A 16,190-nucleotide genomic window follows, 5' to 3' on the forward strand; every position below is an offset into this window, starting at 1 on the left:
TTGGAAATGTGTCATGCCCTCTTCCGCTCATTACAGGAAGACGTATCCACGTGCGGCATTTACCTTTGACCTCTGCTCCGCAACAGGTACAATTACTGAAAGGCCAGGCTCTTCAGCGACTGTCCATCACATCCACATCTCGTTTCACTAGCGCTTCTTTTCTCAATATTAGCCTGGCGGTTATGCTTATCTGAAGACGAAAAGAAAAGACGTAGTGTTGAATAAGGCTTTCGTGACTGCACGCTTCATTTTCCACCGATCCTCATCTGCCATGCTTGTCTTTTCATTTCTACTTCTTGTTCCACCCCTGAAGTTTTCTTTTCTCCACATTTTAAAATCCTAGATTAAGAAAAGTTGTCTAAGTGGAATGTACAAGGTAAAAAGAGACAATCCGAGCCATAGAACAAGAAGAGTGACAAAAAGGAAATAAAGACAAGAGTCAGAATGGAAGCTTGATTGGGGGCAGTCACAGGGCACATACCTGTCCCTCTGCCGGCTTTCTTCTCCCAATCCTCCCCCAACCAACCTATCCACTCTATCGCCATTTGCAGGTGACAGAGCTCTCTTCCAAAGAAAAGGGGATGATGAGATTAAGAGAAAATTACACCAGGTCCCTCTCTTTGACAAAACTAGGAAAGTGAGGAGCTGAAAACTTCAAAAAACAATAGAGAAGATGGGGTTGGGTCAGACAGAGGGAGGATGGACAGATACAAAGAAAAGGATTTGAAGAATCCATCTGGGATTTGAGGTCATGGTAAATGAAGGAAAGTCGACTGAATGAGGTGTGAATTAAAGAAGATGCAGAGTTTCGGTGTTAACCTGAGACAAAGAGAGGCGTCCTGCCATTGCAGAAAAGTATTTTTACTTCAGCTCAGGCTGCGACAAACACATGAAGTAAATGAGTTCTATTTAGCTACCTGCTCAAACAGGATCATTAAAATGATCATTAAAATAGTCATTAAGATGAATTTGTAACTCAGCTTACCAAAGGCCCCGTCCACACGATAACGGATTTTTTAAAAACGCAACTTTTTTGTTGCGTTTACGCCTTCCGTCCACACGACAACGCAGATATCAGGAACGAAAACGCAACTTTTCAAAAACGCTGGCCGAGGTGGATTTTTTTTAAAACGCTAGGTCAGCGTTGTCGTGTGGATGGCGTATCCCCGGGACTTTTTAAAAACGCTGACGTCTTGCCTGTGACGAAAACCCCTGTGACGTCATACAGGACGATTTTTTTAAAAAACCATCGTTTTTTTAAAAAAAACCCGTCCACACGTAAACGCACTGGTGCGTTTACGTGTGGACGGGGTTTTTTTTTAAAACGACGGGGGTTTTTTTTGTGATTGTCTCTGGTGCAATTATCTTTGAAAGTGTCCCACTTTGACTTTTGTTATATTACATGGGAAGTTCAAAAGAAAACGTGCGTTTTTAGAGCATGCACCTAGTTTACATATCTAGGCCCTACACCCTATGCACGGCTGCTCTTTGAAAATCTCAGCGGAGATTTGAGCGAACAAGAACAGGCCTGCCTGAGAGAGTGGCGTGATGAGAAGTAAATGTGTGTGCATGTGTGTGTGTCGTTTCCATATGACGGACTAATGCAATTTGCCTTTTGTTTAACCCCGAGCTGTAGGGTCTCTTGTTTTAATAGAGTTGTAGATTAGTTTTGCAATCCTGCGTAATTGGGTAAGTGATAAGCATACTGTGGTATTCCTATCCATTATAGTCAACATTCATGCACACATACACTCACACACACTCTCTAAAAACATGTATTTTAACATAAAGAATTGCTCAAAAGTAGAGAAGAATTGTTTGGGGAGACAGGACTCAGAGCAATAATAGTTTAATACCTGCAATCCACCAAGCATATTACCTTCAGCAGATTATGGATGAAAAGTGTTGTGCCTGCCATCTGAGACAATAGATCATGCTTTATCCTCTTCATTTCCCACAAGATAGAAGCAAACCTTGGTTTCCTTGCTCATTCCTTTTTTTATGTTTTCTTTTTTCCTTTTTATGTTTCTGTATGACCTTCTATTCCATTCTTCCACCAGCAAACCTCGTCCCACGAGTTCAGTGCTCCTCCTGTTACAAAGCAAACACTCTTCTTTTTTCAGAATTAGTTTTATTCATTATGTGTTTTTAAAACAAAATTTGAATGCAGTTCTAATGTAAATTATACTCAAGCACAGTTGGTTTGAATTTAATTGATTGAGATATAATGTGATTTGTGTAAGCTTTATACAAATACCCACATTGTAAATATAACAGATGTACTCAAACACACCATAAATCATTTACAGTGATTGTCCACAGTAATACAAGTTTTTTTTTTACAAATGCAATATAATGTTATCCACTTATTAGTAAGCTGCAATGCCATAGCTGTTCATTCATTCATCTTCTGACTGCTTCATCCGCTGTAGCGGGTCGCGGGGAGCTGGAGCTTATCCCAGCAGACTGAGGGCGGGAGGCACGGGGAACTCCAAGGGTGACAACAGTGCACCGCGGAGCCACACAGAGACGCAGACAAACACGCACGAACACACTCACACCTACGGTCAATTTGCGACCAGCCAATTAACCTGAAGCGCATGTTTCTGGAGGTGGGAGGAAACCTGACGACAATCCTCGCAGACACGGGGAGAACATGTCAAGGATCAGGAGAAAAAGATAAATAGAAATTAAGGTCAGTAATGATGAAATGAATGAGAAGAGGGGCTAATTACAACTATGTTGATGATTCCTCCTTCCTGTGATTTGCCGTGAGGCGCTTAATTTGATAATGTCATGTATAGGCGAGTTTCTTGCCCTCTTGCCCTGCAGAGACAACAAGCTTAGTTTGCTTTCAAGAGTTAATTAAGTTCAGTAAAAAGTTCATTTTAGTCATCATCTACTAACCCCCTCAATCCGCAAACGCAGGTCGCGGGGGAGCCGGCGCCTATCCCGGCAGTCTGAGGGCTTGAGGCGGGGGACACTCCGGGCACGACGCCAGTGCACCACGGAGCCACATAGAAACAAGCAATCATTCACACACACACTCACTCCTACGGTCAATTTGGGACTGGCCAATCAACCTGAAGCACATGTTTTTGGAGGTGGGAGGAAGCCGGAGAACCCGGAGAAAACCCACGCAGACACGGGGAGAGCATGCGAACTCCGCACAGAGCGGGACTCGAACCCGGGTCCGCCGTATTGTGAGGCGGACCCTCATACCTGAAACACTCATTACCATGTACTGTAGTAGCTTTCACACTAACACAGTTAACAGGATGACACAGGAGATATCCCAGTCTTCTCAGTTCATTCCTGCAGCCAACACATCCATTTGGAACTGCTAACAAATGATTTCACTCAATCAGTGTACAATATTCAGAATTAAATGAAATCCAGCAAGCCAATCAGAATCGAGTATTCCCTTGTTCCAGGGTGTACATTGTTTTTTGATGTCACTTTTCCTTTTATCCCTTCCTGCAGTGCTCTGCTGCCACTCCACCGCTAATCATATCATTATTGCTTTCATTAAACCTGCACTCACCTGTACCTGCAAGCCCAGCCTGAGTGTCTCCTTCTGTACATCAGACAGTCTGTAAGTGAAAACCAGCTTGCATCACACAATCCCTCCCACTTTCTCAATCCCTCATCCAGCGTACCATCTGAGACCAACGGATGCAAGAGGACCAGAACTGCCGTTGGCTGCAGGGGCTTTGCTATGCTATCTTCATATTGGACACTCAGGCAAAAAGAGTCATGGAGAACTTCATCAATGCTGCCTAACTTGATTGATGGTATGGCACACCACTTAGGCACAAGGCAGGGAATAGTCATCCTTGGTCAGGTTGAACAGATGTCGACGGTGTCTAATTATCTTAGACTAGGTTAACATTCAAAACATAATTTGGTTCAATAGTTTCCTTCAACGGAATATTCTAAACAGTTTTCACTCGTCACGTCTTCAAATTGTTTTCAAGTTGTCTTCAACTGAACTTTCTTTGAGAGGAAAATTGTCAATTTAATTGTAAAAATTAAACAGAACTTGTTAGTCATCCCTCTAGTCATTCATATCCTGTCATGTAGATTTCAATTCTTTTCCCATCTCTCTTTCTTGCCTAGCCCTCAGTTGTAAGTCTTAATTCTGTCTTTGATTGCGCTTTTGTCTTTTTATATTCTTTAATTGTGTCACAGGAAATGTGACTGTCTGTGTTCCCACAATTCCTTTCATAGTTTTACCAGAGCAGCATACCCTGACTTCAGTGTTAAATCCAGCTGAAAAGGAATGTAATCATATCAGTGCTGAGCAGCAAAGTGGGTTATTTGACGGTAGAAAGAGAGACTGAAAGGGACAAGAGCCAGACTCGTTTCTGCTACAGGGGAAAGCTAATTCGGCGCTTTCAAAAGGCAAGCAAGGAAAGGCAAAGGAGAAAAAAGAAAAGGGAGTCAGTGAACAGATCTGCTCAATTCCATCTTGCAGCCTACACTGGACATGTGCAAGAGGGATTAACAAGGATAATGAAAGGTTTTAATGGTGGAAATTTAAGAGAATCAAAGAGTAAGGATGGTTATGTCACAGAAGAAGACAAATACACAGGAAGATGGATATTTAAGTGTTAGATTATCAAGCATCATCTTCTCTGGTCCTCCCATTAAAAGGATTAAAGAGGAAATAAGTTGAGGAGGAAGACTCATTGTTCATTTTTCTGCAGTCTGAAAGGCCTTGACTATGAGACTCTCCCTTTCAGCCCTGATCCAGTGGTGAATAGACTGAATTTGCAACAGCAGACATAATTAATGCCCATTTGAACAGACAAGGAAAACGGTCCATAAAAAGAAAAAATTAAAAACCAGCAGGAAGTGAAATAGAGAAGGTCATTTCAGTATATTCCGTATGCTGAGTTGCAGTGAATAAATGCAGTCTCTGGATGAACAGATGGGCGCTAACTAACTTTACACTATCTCTCATATCTGCCGGAAAAATGGTTATTCACTCACAGATAAAGCGCTGATCCAGAGTTAAAAGGGAGCTGTGGCTGTGTGAGACTTGGTACTGGTACAAGGAGCAGAACCCAACCTCAAACAAGATGCATCTATGAAATAATCCTTGGCAAACAGCAACTTCTAAACAGCAGTTAACCAGCAATGAGATGTCAAAACTCGTTAGTAATAATAAAATAAATACTTTTAGAATAACTTTATGTGGGCTGAAAATCCGAGAATACAACCAAAAGATGCACTGAGCAGAACATTTTGCCCTAACTTTTAAATAAGGAATACACGCAAAATTAAAAAAACATATATATATATATATATATATATATATATATATATATATATATATATATATATATATATATATATATATATATATATATATATATATATATATATATATATATATGTAGCCAGGTCAAATAGACAATGCATTTATAATAAAGCGGTTACACATTTCTTCATGCTGCCTGGTGTTACGCTGTTGGTTGGCCAGTAGGAGTCGCACTTTTAGTTGCGTCCACGGGACGTTTACCTGGGCTGACGTCTGTTCACGTGGGATGTTAGTGGCGCGAAAGTTACGCATCTGACGTCTGTTCACGTGGGATGTTAGTGGCGCGAAAGTCACTCATCTGACGTCGGGTCACGTGGGACGTGATTGGCGCGCTACAGTCGCACACTCACGTTGTGGATGAGACAGATGCGGAGCGGAGACAGGTGGTTATCGCCGAGTTTGAAAAAGATGCCGAATTGACCACGTTGTGGAGGATAAGATTAATTTCTTGGCGTAAGTAATCTTAAGGTTGTTATTTCAGTTTGGGCATTATATGAAAGAATTATTTTGGTGATGTTGCTGACTGATTCCTTTTATGCAGAGGGGAGAGCACACCGCTTGACGTGCTTTTCAAGTGTTCGTCGTCATTTCTAGAAGTGAAACCCTGTTTAGGATATTAAGGTATGTGTAATAACTACAATGTACTGTGTATCCAAGATGTTTCTGTGATGTTGTATTGCACATGTAATTTTAGAATGATGCTCAGTAGTGTGTATTTTATTTTATAGAAATTGCCACTACTGTTGTCTTGTCTTGTCTGGTGTTGTCTTGTGAAGGTTAAGTTTTAGTTTTAATCAAAGTTTTATTTGTTATCTTTTATTTTTCCTTTATTATCCTCCAAATCGTTTCGGGGAGGTAAATGGAAATTTTATTGTTTATGTTTTAATAAACTGCCAATTCGACCAAATTTAATGCTGTCCTCTACCTGAGTTGGGGGGGGGAGAACAGTCGGGAAATAGAACCCACATTTGGGGAGCCCTCAGACTGTGTGTGTGTCTCGGTGTTGTCCGGCTGGCCACACATAGCCTGGTCACATATATATATATTAGGGCTGTTGTGACTTTAACGTGTTAATTAGATTCATTAATTACGCTGCAAATGCGCTATAAAAATTAACGCAATTAATCGCGAGTGGCAAGTCAATACGCAAGCATTTTAAATTTGGCCCATTGTGTGACCCGTAGCTTGCAGCCGCACGTCACTTCCTACCTGCACCACCAGTCAAAAGCAGGGTGAATGAAAACAGAGATGGACGCGACACAGGAGAGCGAGGCAAGCCCACTCGGACCTTTGGGCGGAAAGTTTATTCATAAAAAGAACAAAGACGGGACTATCAACAAAAACGCAGTGATTCTGCGCTGTAGACGCCTCAGTCAGTCTGGCAGCTGTGGCTACACACTTAGCTTACCATCACCAAGTGTGAATGAGGAGTGAATGAATAATGGGTCCGATGTAAAGCGTCTTTGAGTGTCCAGAAAAGCGCTATATAAATCTAATCCATTATTATTATTATTATTATTATTATAATTATTATTTGTTCCTTTTGTAAAAGAGAATTTTCATATCACCGAAGCAGCTCCAGCCTAACGTATCATTTAAATGCAAAACATGTCAAGCACACAGAGTTAAACGTTAGTTTACCCTTTTAAAGGAAAAGCCTGTTGGTATCTTGCTAGTGATGTTGCTTTATTTAGAGGCATGTTATACTATTCATTTTGAATTGCTGTATTGAGTCAGCTTTAGTATTCATTTTGATTGAGAGTCTGCATATGTGCCTATTTGAGACTCAGCCTTATTTCATTTCTGATTTTTATTTATTTTATTTAACTGTATTCGTATTGCATCTCTGAGAAATTCACCTGGCCTAGTTGGTTTGCTGATGTGCTTGGCCTTTTTTGTATTAAATTTCATTGATAAAGCACACTTAACCAATAAAAATGTGGATTTCAAATCTTCTCTTCTTGGTGCATTCTATTGATTAGTCATGCACTACAATTTCGTAATGTCGTAGAATTCAAATTCTTTATTTGGGGGCCTTTAGCAGGTATGAGATTAAAATGCAATTAATTAGATTAATTAATTACAAATCCTGTAATTAATTAGATTAATTTTTTAATCACCTCATATACTGTATATATATATATATATATGTATATATATACTGTATATATACACAGTAATCCCTTGTGCATTCGCACATCAGCACATCACCTCATCGCAGATTTTTAGTAGGTAGTCACGTGATCGTATGCACATTCTATCGTAACTACAGGCAATATTTTCCTGTTGAGGCGCTTCGTAAGTAGAAAATTGTGTATGTAGAGACATCACATATTTCTGATTGTACTCTTAATGTAGGCACCAATGAAACTCAATGCTGTATAATGTTCTCCTGCATTTGAAGCTGGCGAGGAACTGAAGGGAAAATCTTGAAGGGTTTTGTGATATATATTAAAAGCACCACAAATTGCCTTCCGGGTTGCACAACTTTTGCTTCATCATTTCACTTACTCATACATATTATGTAGATGAGCATCACTGCAGTTTGGTTAATTTGACTGAAAACAAAGCGAATAGAATTCGCTTGTGTGAACTTGCGCTTTTGTCACAGGTCTCTGCTTCACTTAAGATCGGCATGTTTTCATTTACCGCAGAATCCTTTCCTGTTGTCGCTTTAGTGGTTTTTAGTGTCACAGAGCCTTTTCTTCCTGATATACTGAAACATCAATGGACATATTTAGCAACTGCTCCCACCTTCCAGACAAATCTCTTGGATTGCTGTCAGATAGTATTGGCACCCCTAACTCTACCGTGCTAATAAAGTCTTCTATCAATAGAAACAATTGCCAAGCCTGCAACAGTTGCACAAACTTCACACCTGCCTTCACACATTTTACTTCACAGATGCAACTAGAAAAACTACCAGGAGTGTTGCATTATTAATACAACAACAATTCAAAAATATTTCCCAAGCTCTGTCAAAGCAAAATTCTTTAACAGCTGTTTATTAGCAGGCACAAAATTCCATTTTCTGTCACCTTGAGGGGGATCATCAGTTGTTGCATCATTGCACTCGGCACATAGCACAAATGACATTACTACCAGCTGACCCTGGACACCTGCCCTTACCATGTGTTTACCTTCAGCAATGTATTACTTTTTAGCTTTCACTGATCCATGTAATCAATCCCAATGACCTTGAATCTGGTTTATCTCAGGTAAATAGATAAAGATAGATAAGGTAGAGATAAACCTCCCTTTTAAAAATATTCTTCAAATATGGATATTTTAAATATCCTGTGATCCATTTTAAATCTCCTGTGATGCTCCACCACACAGTGGTGGGCTGTCCATGCCTGGACATTTTTTTATGTGATTGGCCAATTATAAATTTCCAATCAACCGTTCTTAGCCAAAGAGCCACCCCCTGCGCCCACTGTGGCTTCATAAAATCTCTTGAAAATCATATGATCTCCAAGAACTTTTGGTGGAGATACATTAATCACATGTCACAGAAACCAGTGTGAGCATCTTCACTTAAATCTACTGTATTTCCTCACTCATTCATACATCTTCTTGAGACGGGATGATTGTCCACAATAATCTATCATCATGTTCCAAAAGATGACTCTATGATTGTGAGATCATACTCCTGATTGTTTAAAGTGCAGTAATGGATCAGCTTGAGATGCTCGGGGAGTCTGACATGCCACACTTCTTCCCGAGTAAATCAAAAACAAAGCGAGGAAATTAATATGTTTCCTCCAAGGAGACCACAGTGCAATGAATGTTTAGGTAGTGATTACTCTACACATTTCTGCAGCTGATTCAGGCACACCGAACACAGCCCATTCTGAAGCTCTAATCACCTACTGGGAAACTAACAAAGTGAGGCTGGGAGAAAAGAGAGAAACAGATTGGTTGAGAGTGGGAGTAGAAAAGAGTGGAGAGAGTGGTCATGATGGGTAAGATGCAAAATTGGGCAAGACAATAAAAGGAAATGCAGAGTAAAAGCTGCGTGGAAAGAGAAGATAAAAACCAATGGCACATATCAAAAGCAGGAATATGAAGGTCAAGGTCTCCACCAATCATTAGAGCCCAGCCTGTGTCACACACACACAAATCAGTCCCAACTTTGAAACCTGCTATGAGGCACAACTAATTAGCATACATAGTAATGTAAGAAAATGTCAGTTTACAGCACAGAAACAATCCTGTCATGTGGATAAGGTCAGAGCAGCTTCATCACTCTTTGATGGAATGAATTGAACACATGAATAAAAAGACATTTTTGTTTTGTAAACAATATAAAGTCGGTTTAATGACACTGCTAATGCGCCACAGGAGACCAAAAGTTGCTTCTTTTCATTTTGTTGTCTCCAAAAGAAAAGAGGTTGATGCATGAAGGGTACAATATCTATTGGAACTGGATTACATGGTGGTGAATTTGATTGTCTCTGGTCTCCCTTATGATTTGTGTTTACATGCTTTTGAAGCTTTACTAATGGATGAAGTATATGTTCCTATTAAGAACCAAATCACACATAATGTTGATGAGCAGCCTTCCTTTCTGTTTATGTATTTTGCTTCTTTTTTCTTTTTTTTTGGACACACTCACTCTGAGTATTCTTTAGCACAAATAAAATCCCTAATTGGCCACAAGATGCATCATTAATACATCCCGCACGTCCTTCACTCATGAAAATGTTGAGGTGTCTTTGTTTTTTAAGACTCACATTCAGTCAATACCTTTATTAGTTCAGATTCTCGTGTTCTGCAGCCGACTCACAGAACAAAAAGTCTGCTTTGGTTTACCACGTCTTTTAGAAGCAATATGTAAAGTAACATTTTTCTTTTACTCTGTCGGATGATCAGAAAATCTTGAGACCCTACACAGATGAAAGGCTGTTTTAGCCGACGCTGTCTCCGGGCCCCCATCAGCGGGTCACAGGGGAAATTTGTCTGTATTTTCAAGCTGTGTTTCATCCTCTCCCTGTATGGCCGAACTCTTCATAACACACTAACAGCCGGAGACAATTCACCATCCATGAAACACAGAAAGCTACAGGGACACTCCGACTGAATTGTGCAGCAGCAGGGTGTTGCCAGTTGTCCTGACTTGTTAAGTTTGATGGTGTGCTTCAGTTAATTAAGGCAGTTTCAGGATTTCAAAAAATTTTCATTAAATTTCTCAAACATAGGAAGACAAGCCTGTGATATTTGAACCATGTAACAAAGAAAACATCAGAATTTGACCTGAAATGTTCTCACATTTCAGCGTCAATAGTTCTCGAGGCTAGCAAACATTCCGATTGTGCCCACAGCCACATAGATGGATAACAACCTTGTAAATACAAGCAAACACACACACTAATGTCGAAGTCTTTAATAAAGACATATTTGCTTTGCTGTTATTCATCAATAAAAAAAACACTGGGATAATGTTTCTGTTTATTTAGCCTCGACCTTCCCTGTTCATTAATTCCTGAATTCAATAGCATCAACCCACATGCACAAACTTTATTTTGGCCTCAACTCAACACCACTCTGGATTTCGTAACGGAGAGAATGCACTCAGTTCATAAGATCATCTGACTTAATCATACTGAGTCAAATAATCAGAAATTAATTGTCAGATTCAACCCAGATACCACAGTGGTATCATCATCATCATCATCATCATCATCATCATATGTGGAGGAGGTCAAACACCTAGAGGGTTGGTGCAGCGACAACAATCTGGTGGAAATGTTGACAGAACCGTGGAGATGATTGTGGTCTTTCGGGGGGGGGGGGGGGGGGTCACAGCTAAACCACATGCCTATAATTATAAATGACTCCACTGTGGAAAGAGTGGAGAGCATCTGCTTCCACGGAGAGCAGATCTTAGGCAATCCTATCTGCTCCAGGAATGCCACCGAGACCAGCAGAGACAAAGCAGTCAGGCGTTGTTCCATGAACACATTAATATCGTTTTAGAGATGTACAGGTAAGAGTTCGTTTACATACTGTATCATCACTACCTGATGCTTAGAGGGTAGTTGGAGGATCATGGCACCACAGCTCAGGAAACCTCTTGAGGTGATGCCTCTATAAGGCATTGAATGGCGTTACAGTCGCATCACATCCTGTCCAGAAACTCTTTGTCCTGCTCTCAAGAGTTTTTTTTACACTTTGAGCATCACTTTCTGCCCTGCACAAATAATGTATACTAAAATGAAGTTGAAAAAAAACCATAATGCTGCCTTGAAGAAGACTTCACCCGTTGCCAGTGGCAACTTGGAAAAAGCGGCAGTGACTGGATGGGTGCGTAGGTAGACAGGAAGGCGGGCCATCTAATTATTTCTCTAAAGCTGAATGAAGAGGTTATTATAGGCCTGTTACATCAACAGTGACCAGATTGAATGTTACTTACTTAAAAAGTACAACATTTCCTTTTAGAAATTATGTTGAGAGGAAGAATAAAGTAAAGGGTAACATGAAAGTGTTAGCTCCAAATTTTAACCTTTTCCAATGATGTCAGCAGCAGCGATGCAACTGCTTCGCCTTAAAAACCCATGATGAAATATTTATTTGGATTATTTTAAAATCACAACAGGAGCAAAGCAAAAATAAACTAGAAAGTGGTGGCTAATAACATTTAGTTTAACAGCAAAATTAAATGTAACCATAGAAACATGAATGGAAGTGTATTTTCCTGCATGCTTCCAATAACTCAACTGATGGGAACCTGAGCTGCATTTAAATGTTCAGGTTTTGAATAGTGATGCTGAATTACACCAAAAATAACAGTCTTATAGAATACATTAGTCATTCTACCCTGCAGATTTTTTTTTTCACTGAAATCTTTGAGTGGATGCAGTATGTATTCATATTCATAACAAAGTGACATATAATCCTTAATGAGCATTCCTCTCGTCAGTACAGAAGAAATACATGTTTATTTATTTCACGCCTGATAATGCAATTAAATTAATATGAGTGTACAAAACAAAAGAGTTGCCTAATTGGCCACAAGATGTTTAGATACATGCTGCAGGCATTTTGCACTAAAAAGACTCTTTTTTGGTTTTTAATGATGCATATGGAGTCAAAGCATACATTTTAATATATTACCTCAGAATTCTGTGTTCTGCAGCTGCAAGATGAAAAAAAAAACCCACAATGTTTTGTTTAACTATATATTAAAGATATGTAAATAATACTTTTGTACTTTCATAGATGATCAAAATTGTGTCTTTTAGCCAAGAAGCTTGAGAACCGGTGCAGATTAAAGACTGCTTTAGCCTGTGCTGTGTCTGCGCTTCAATCATCAGGTCACAGGGGAAATTTGTCTGTTCTTTCAAACTGTGTTTCTTCATCTCCCAGCATGGTTGACCCCATTACAGCTTAGCAGCACTGCTTGTCCAACAGCTTATCAGTATTTTTAGTAGGTTTTTTTTCCATCCATTCTCAGATCGTGCCGGATATACTGACCCTGTCCGTCCTCCGGTTTCCTGTTTCTTGTCTTAAGTGAACATTCGCATGTGGGATTCTTTAAAACTTTATTTTATGAGCCTCATCAGGGCGTGAAAGTTCACCTTAAAGGTCACTGAGGTTCATGCTTATAGTCTCATTAAATGTTTTATGGAACCCAAGAGCTTTCATGCATATCAGGATCCATTTTCTTACACAGATCTCAACAATCTAAACCAGAGTTTCCTTGATTCTTCTTTTATGTAAAGGCGCATCTGATGCTCAGCAGCACATTAATGGCTTTATGTACATAAACAGACATGTTCGTGTCAAACACTGTGGCACTGAAACATCACAAGATTCATCAACAAGCTTGGCGACCACAGAGACGGACTCAGTCATGTCGCATGTAAATACAAATAGCAAGAGATGAGTGTAAAACTGTCGGAGAGAAAGGATCTCCACCCATTCTGTTCAGTTCTGTTCACTTTTTCATTTAGCTTCATTTTATTTTTTCATTTGTGATGCATTAAAGTAGACAAATGACTTCCCCAGGTCTCCCAGCAGCTGGTACTGGGAGACACTAAATGGAAGTCGATCACATGGGTTTGAAAACTGGAAAAATTTAAACCATGATGATGACTTGATGGTCCAATGTATTTTCATTTCTGTGCTACCATTTTTGTACATCCAAGCAATGGTAATTTTTATTAATTAAATTTTTACGTAATTAACTCATTGACTGCCAGACACATTCAGAGCGGACAGCTCCCCAGTGCCAGAGATTTTGAGCATTTTCACTGAATTTTGAAGGCCCACCAAATATTCATTTTTTAGGCTACATAAACATTCCACATATCACCCGAAACTTTAGACTGTCTTCTTTCATCAGAAAAAAAAAGATTGTTTCTAGCATCTATGTGTGTTTAGTTATTGCCCGTAGAACACAGGGTGGTTTCAGCAAAAACGGCTGATTTTGACCAGAAAACGGAGATAATGACGTTTTACTGCAGAGAAGCAAATTCAAGCAAAACTCCAACATCAAACTTCTGAAAATACTTTTACTTATTGAAACAATGCAAACAACATTAGAAAAAACATTTTTGATGAACAAATGATTTTATAACAATTTTGAAAATTAGACAACATAACAAAGTACATTCATTTCACTCTCAACTGTCACAACCATTTACAGGTGAGTGTGTGTGGGTGAGTGCGAGTGTAATCAATGATATTTATTTTGCGTGTGATACACAGTGAAGCATTCTCCTGCATGCAGGGGAATACGACAGGCCTTGCACCACATCCTGGTCTCACTCCTCCCACCCCTTCTAACACACACCCGACATTTCCTTGAGGGATGTGCCTTCTTTGTGGTGGCCCTCAAACGTTCCAGCTTGTGCCTGGACATCAGGCCATCGAGTCTGCCTCGGGGTCTCTGTTTCTGAGTGACCTGGTTTGCAGCACGTCTTCGACCTCCATCTCCTCGCCCTCCTCATGTGACACGTACCCCTTTTCAGTGTGGCAGAGCTTCAGGATGTGCCTGTATAAACTGCCGTGCATACAGGTTGTTCTGAGAGGCAATGTGACCCAGCAGCTCGTCAGTCAGAAACAGCTCCATGAAGTCAACCGGCTGGTCTGAATCCAGGTCTGCAGCCGCATTCTGGGGACCAGGGGTTGCCACGAATGGGAACTTAGTGGGTTTCCAGCCATCATGACCCCAAACACCTGCATCCACCTCCAGTGATTGGCGTCTCCTCGCACCTCTCCCTCTTGCAGATGCACGTCCTCTACTCGTTTTAGGGACTGTAAAATATAGAAATATACAATTTTACACTATATATATATGCATGCTTGAAATAAGTAGGATATCATTTTACACAACATATATATATATATATTATATACACACATGCCTGAAATATGTACCATTCTACAAAACATACACACACACACACACATATTATACATATATACACACACATGCCTGAAATATGTACTATTCTACAAAACATACACACACACACACACACACACACATATTATACATGTATACACACACATGCCTGAAATATGTACTATTCTACAAAACACACACACACACACATATTATACATATATACACACACATGCCTGAAATAAGTACCATTTTACACAAAAGAGTAATACATTCATGGATGGGGAACAACTTATGGGAGACGGAGGGCCGACGCGTGTTATTTACATCATGTAACAAAGTAGCAAAATAGTTACCTTTGCTCCTCAGATCCTCCGTGGGCTCCCCCAGGTCTGGGGAGGACTCCCTGCTGCTTTCTGACGGAATCCAGTCAGATGACGAGTCCGGGTCCGGTTCAGAGTCAGAACCGTCTCCGGACAGACGCAGCGGAGAACTCTCCGCAGCGGCACTCCCGTGTGGGACGCCGCCGAACTGCGGGGGGGCCCCGCTACAACCCGCCACGCTTTCCTCGCCTCCGATCCGGTCTTCAATCTCCTTGGGTGCATCTCCTGCCCCCCGATCCTTACCGCTGTCGCTCATTTCCACAGCAGCTACACCGCCAGACAAGCTCTGTGCCAGTGTGAGCTGCTTGAACCTGCCTCCTCCACATGCTTTCGCCTTGCGCTTCGCCATTTTGCTCTCCACTACTGCCCCAACACCGACGCTTCTTTGTCGTTTTATCTGGTGATCTGGGGTGTCAAACACTGCCCCCGACCGGAATAAATGGAATACAAGGCTGAAAATCACACAGAATGTGCGAAACGCTTTGATCTAACGTTCCCTATAAAAAACGCCTAAGACGAAATATGACGTCTTTGGCACTCAACGTTTGGATTCTATAAGACGAAATATTTCGTCTTTGGCACTCTGTGAGTTAAAAGAAAACTTTATAAATTTTTGTAAATACAGCTTGTCACATTTTCCTGATGTTTCTTAGATTTTCTTGACGACCCTTGATAACACATGATACATATGGACTTAATAAATTTAAATAGGTTAAATGCTTATCTAAATATACCGTATGTCATTGATTTCCCTGTATTCAAGACATGGCCTGATCACAGCAGTGAAGAAACAAACAAGTTTGCGTACAAACTACTTATGTACGCAAGGTACTGTCAGGTCACAGGCATATATAACAGGCAGTGTTTTACTGAATATTGAAGTAAAACCATAAGGTCAGGTCACTTTGACCAAAAAAAGTATGGGTAAATGTTACTGAATTTTAAACATGTGAAAATGCAAGGAGACAATTCTGGTTCGATCATCTACTGTATATATGTGGATGTACAGACATCTACATTTGGTGTGTGAGAAATGAAATTACAATTATGAATCCACCAAAAACAAGGAAAAACAACTGAGTCAGCATCAAATGAGAAATTAAATAGAGAAAGATGAAGATGGACTTGA

The 16,190-nt window shown here is 40.3% G+C and overlaps 1 protein-coding gene across 1 annotated transcript; it reads right to left on the minus strand.

The window, feature by feature from the left end:
• Positions 1 to 13,982: 13,982 nt before the first annotated feature.
• Positions 13,983 to 15,592, minus strand: LOC137597124 (uncharacterized). The gene is made up of 2 exons (XM_068318084.1): positions 15,035 to 15,592; positions 13,983 to 14,587 (listed from the first exon to the last, which is right to left on the minus strand). Exons 1-2 carry the CDS (start codon positions 15,408 to 15,410, stop codon positions 14,298 to 14,300), a joined length of 666 nt encoding a protein of 221 aa, XP_068174185.1. The 5' UTR covers positions 15,411 to 15,592; the 3' UTR covers positions 13,983 to 14,297.
• Positions 15,593 to 16,190: the final 598 nt, after the last annotated feature.

The sequence above is a fragment of the Antennarius striatus genome, chromosome 6 (genome assembly GCF_040054535.1).
Source record: "Antennarius striatus isolate MH-2024 chromosome 6, ASM4005453v1, whole genome shotgun sequence".
NCBI classification, from domain to species: Eukaryota; Metazoa; Chordata; class Actinopteri; order Lophiiformes; family Antennariidae; genus Antennarius; species Antennarius striatus.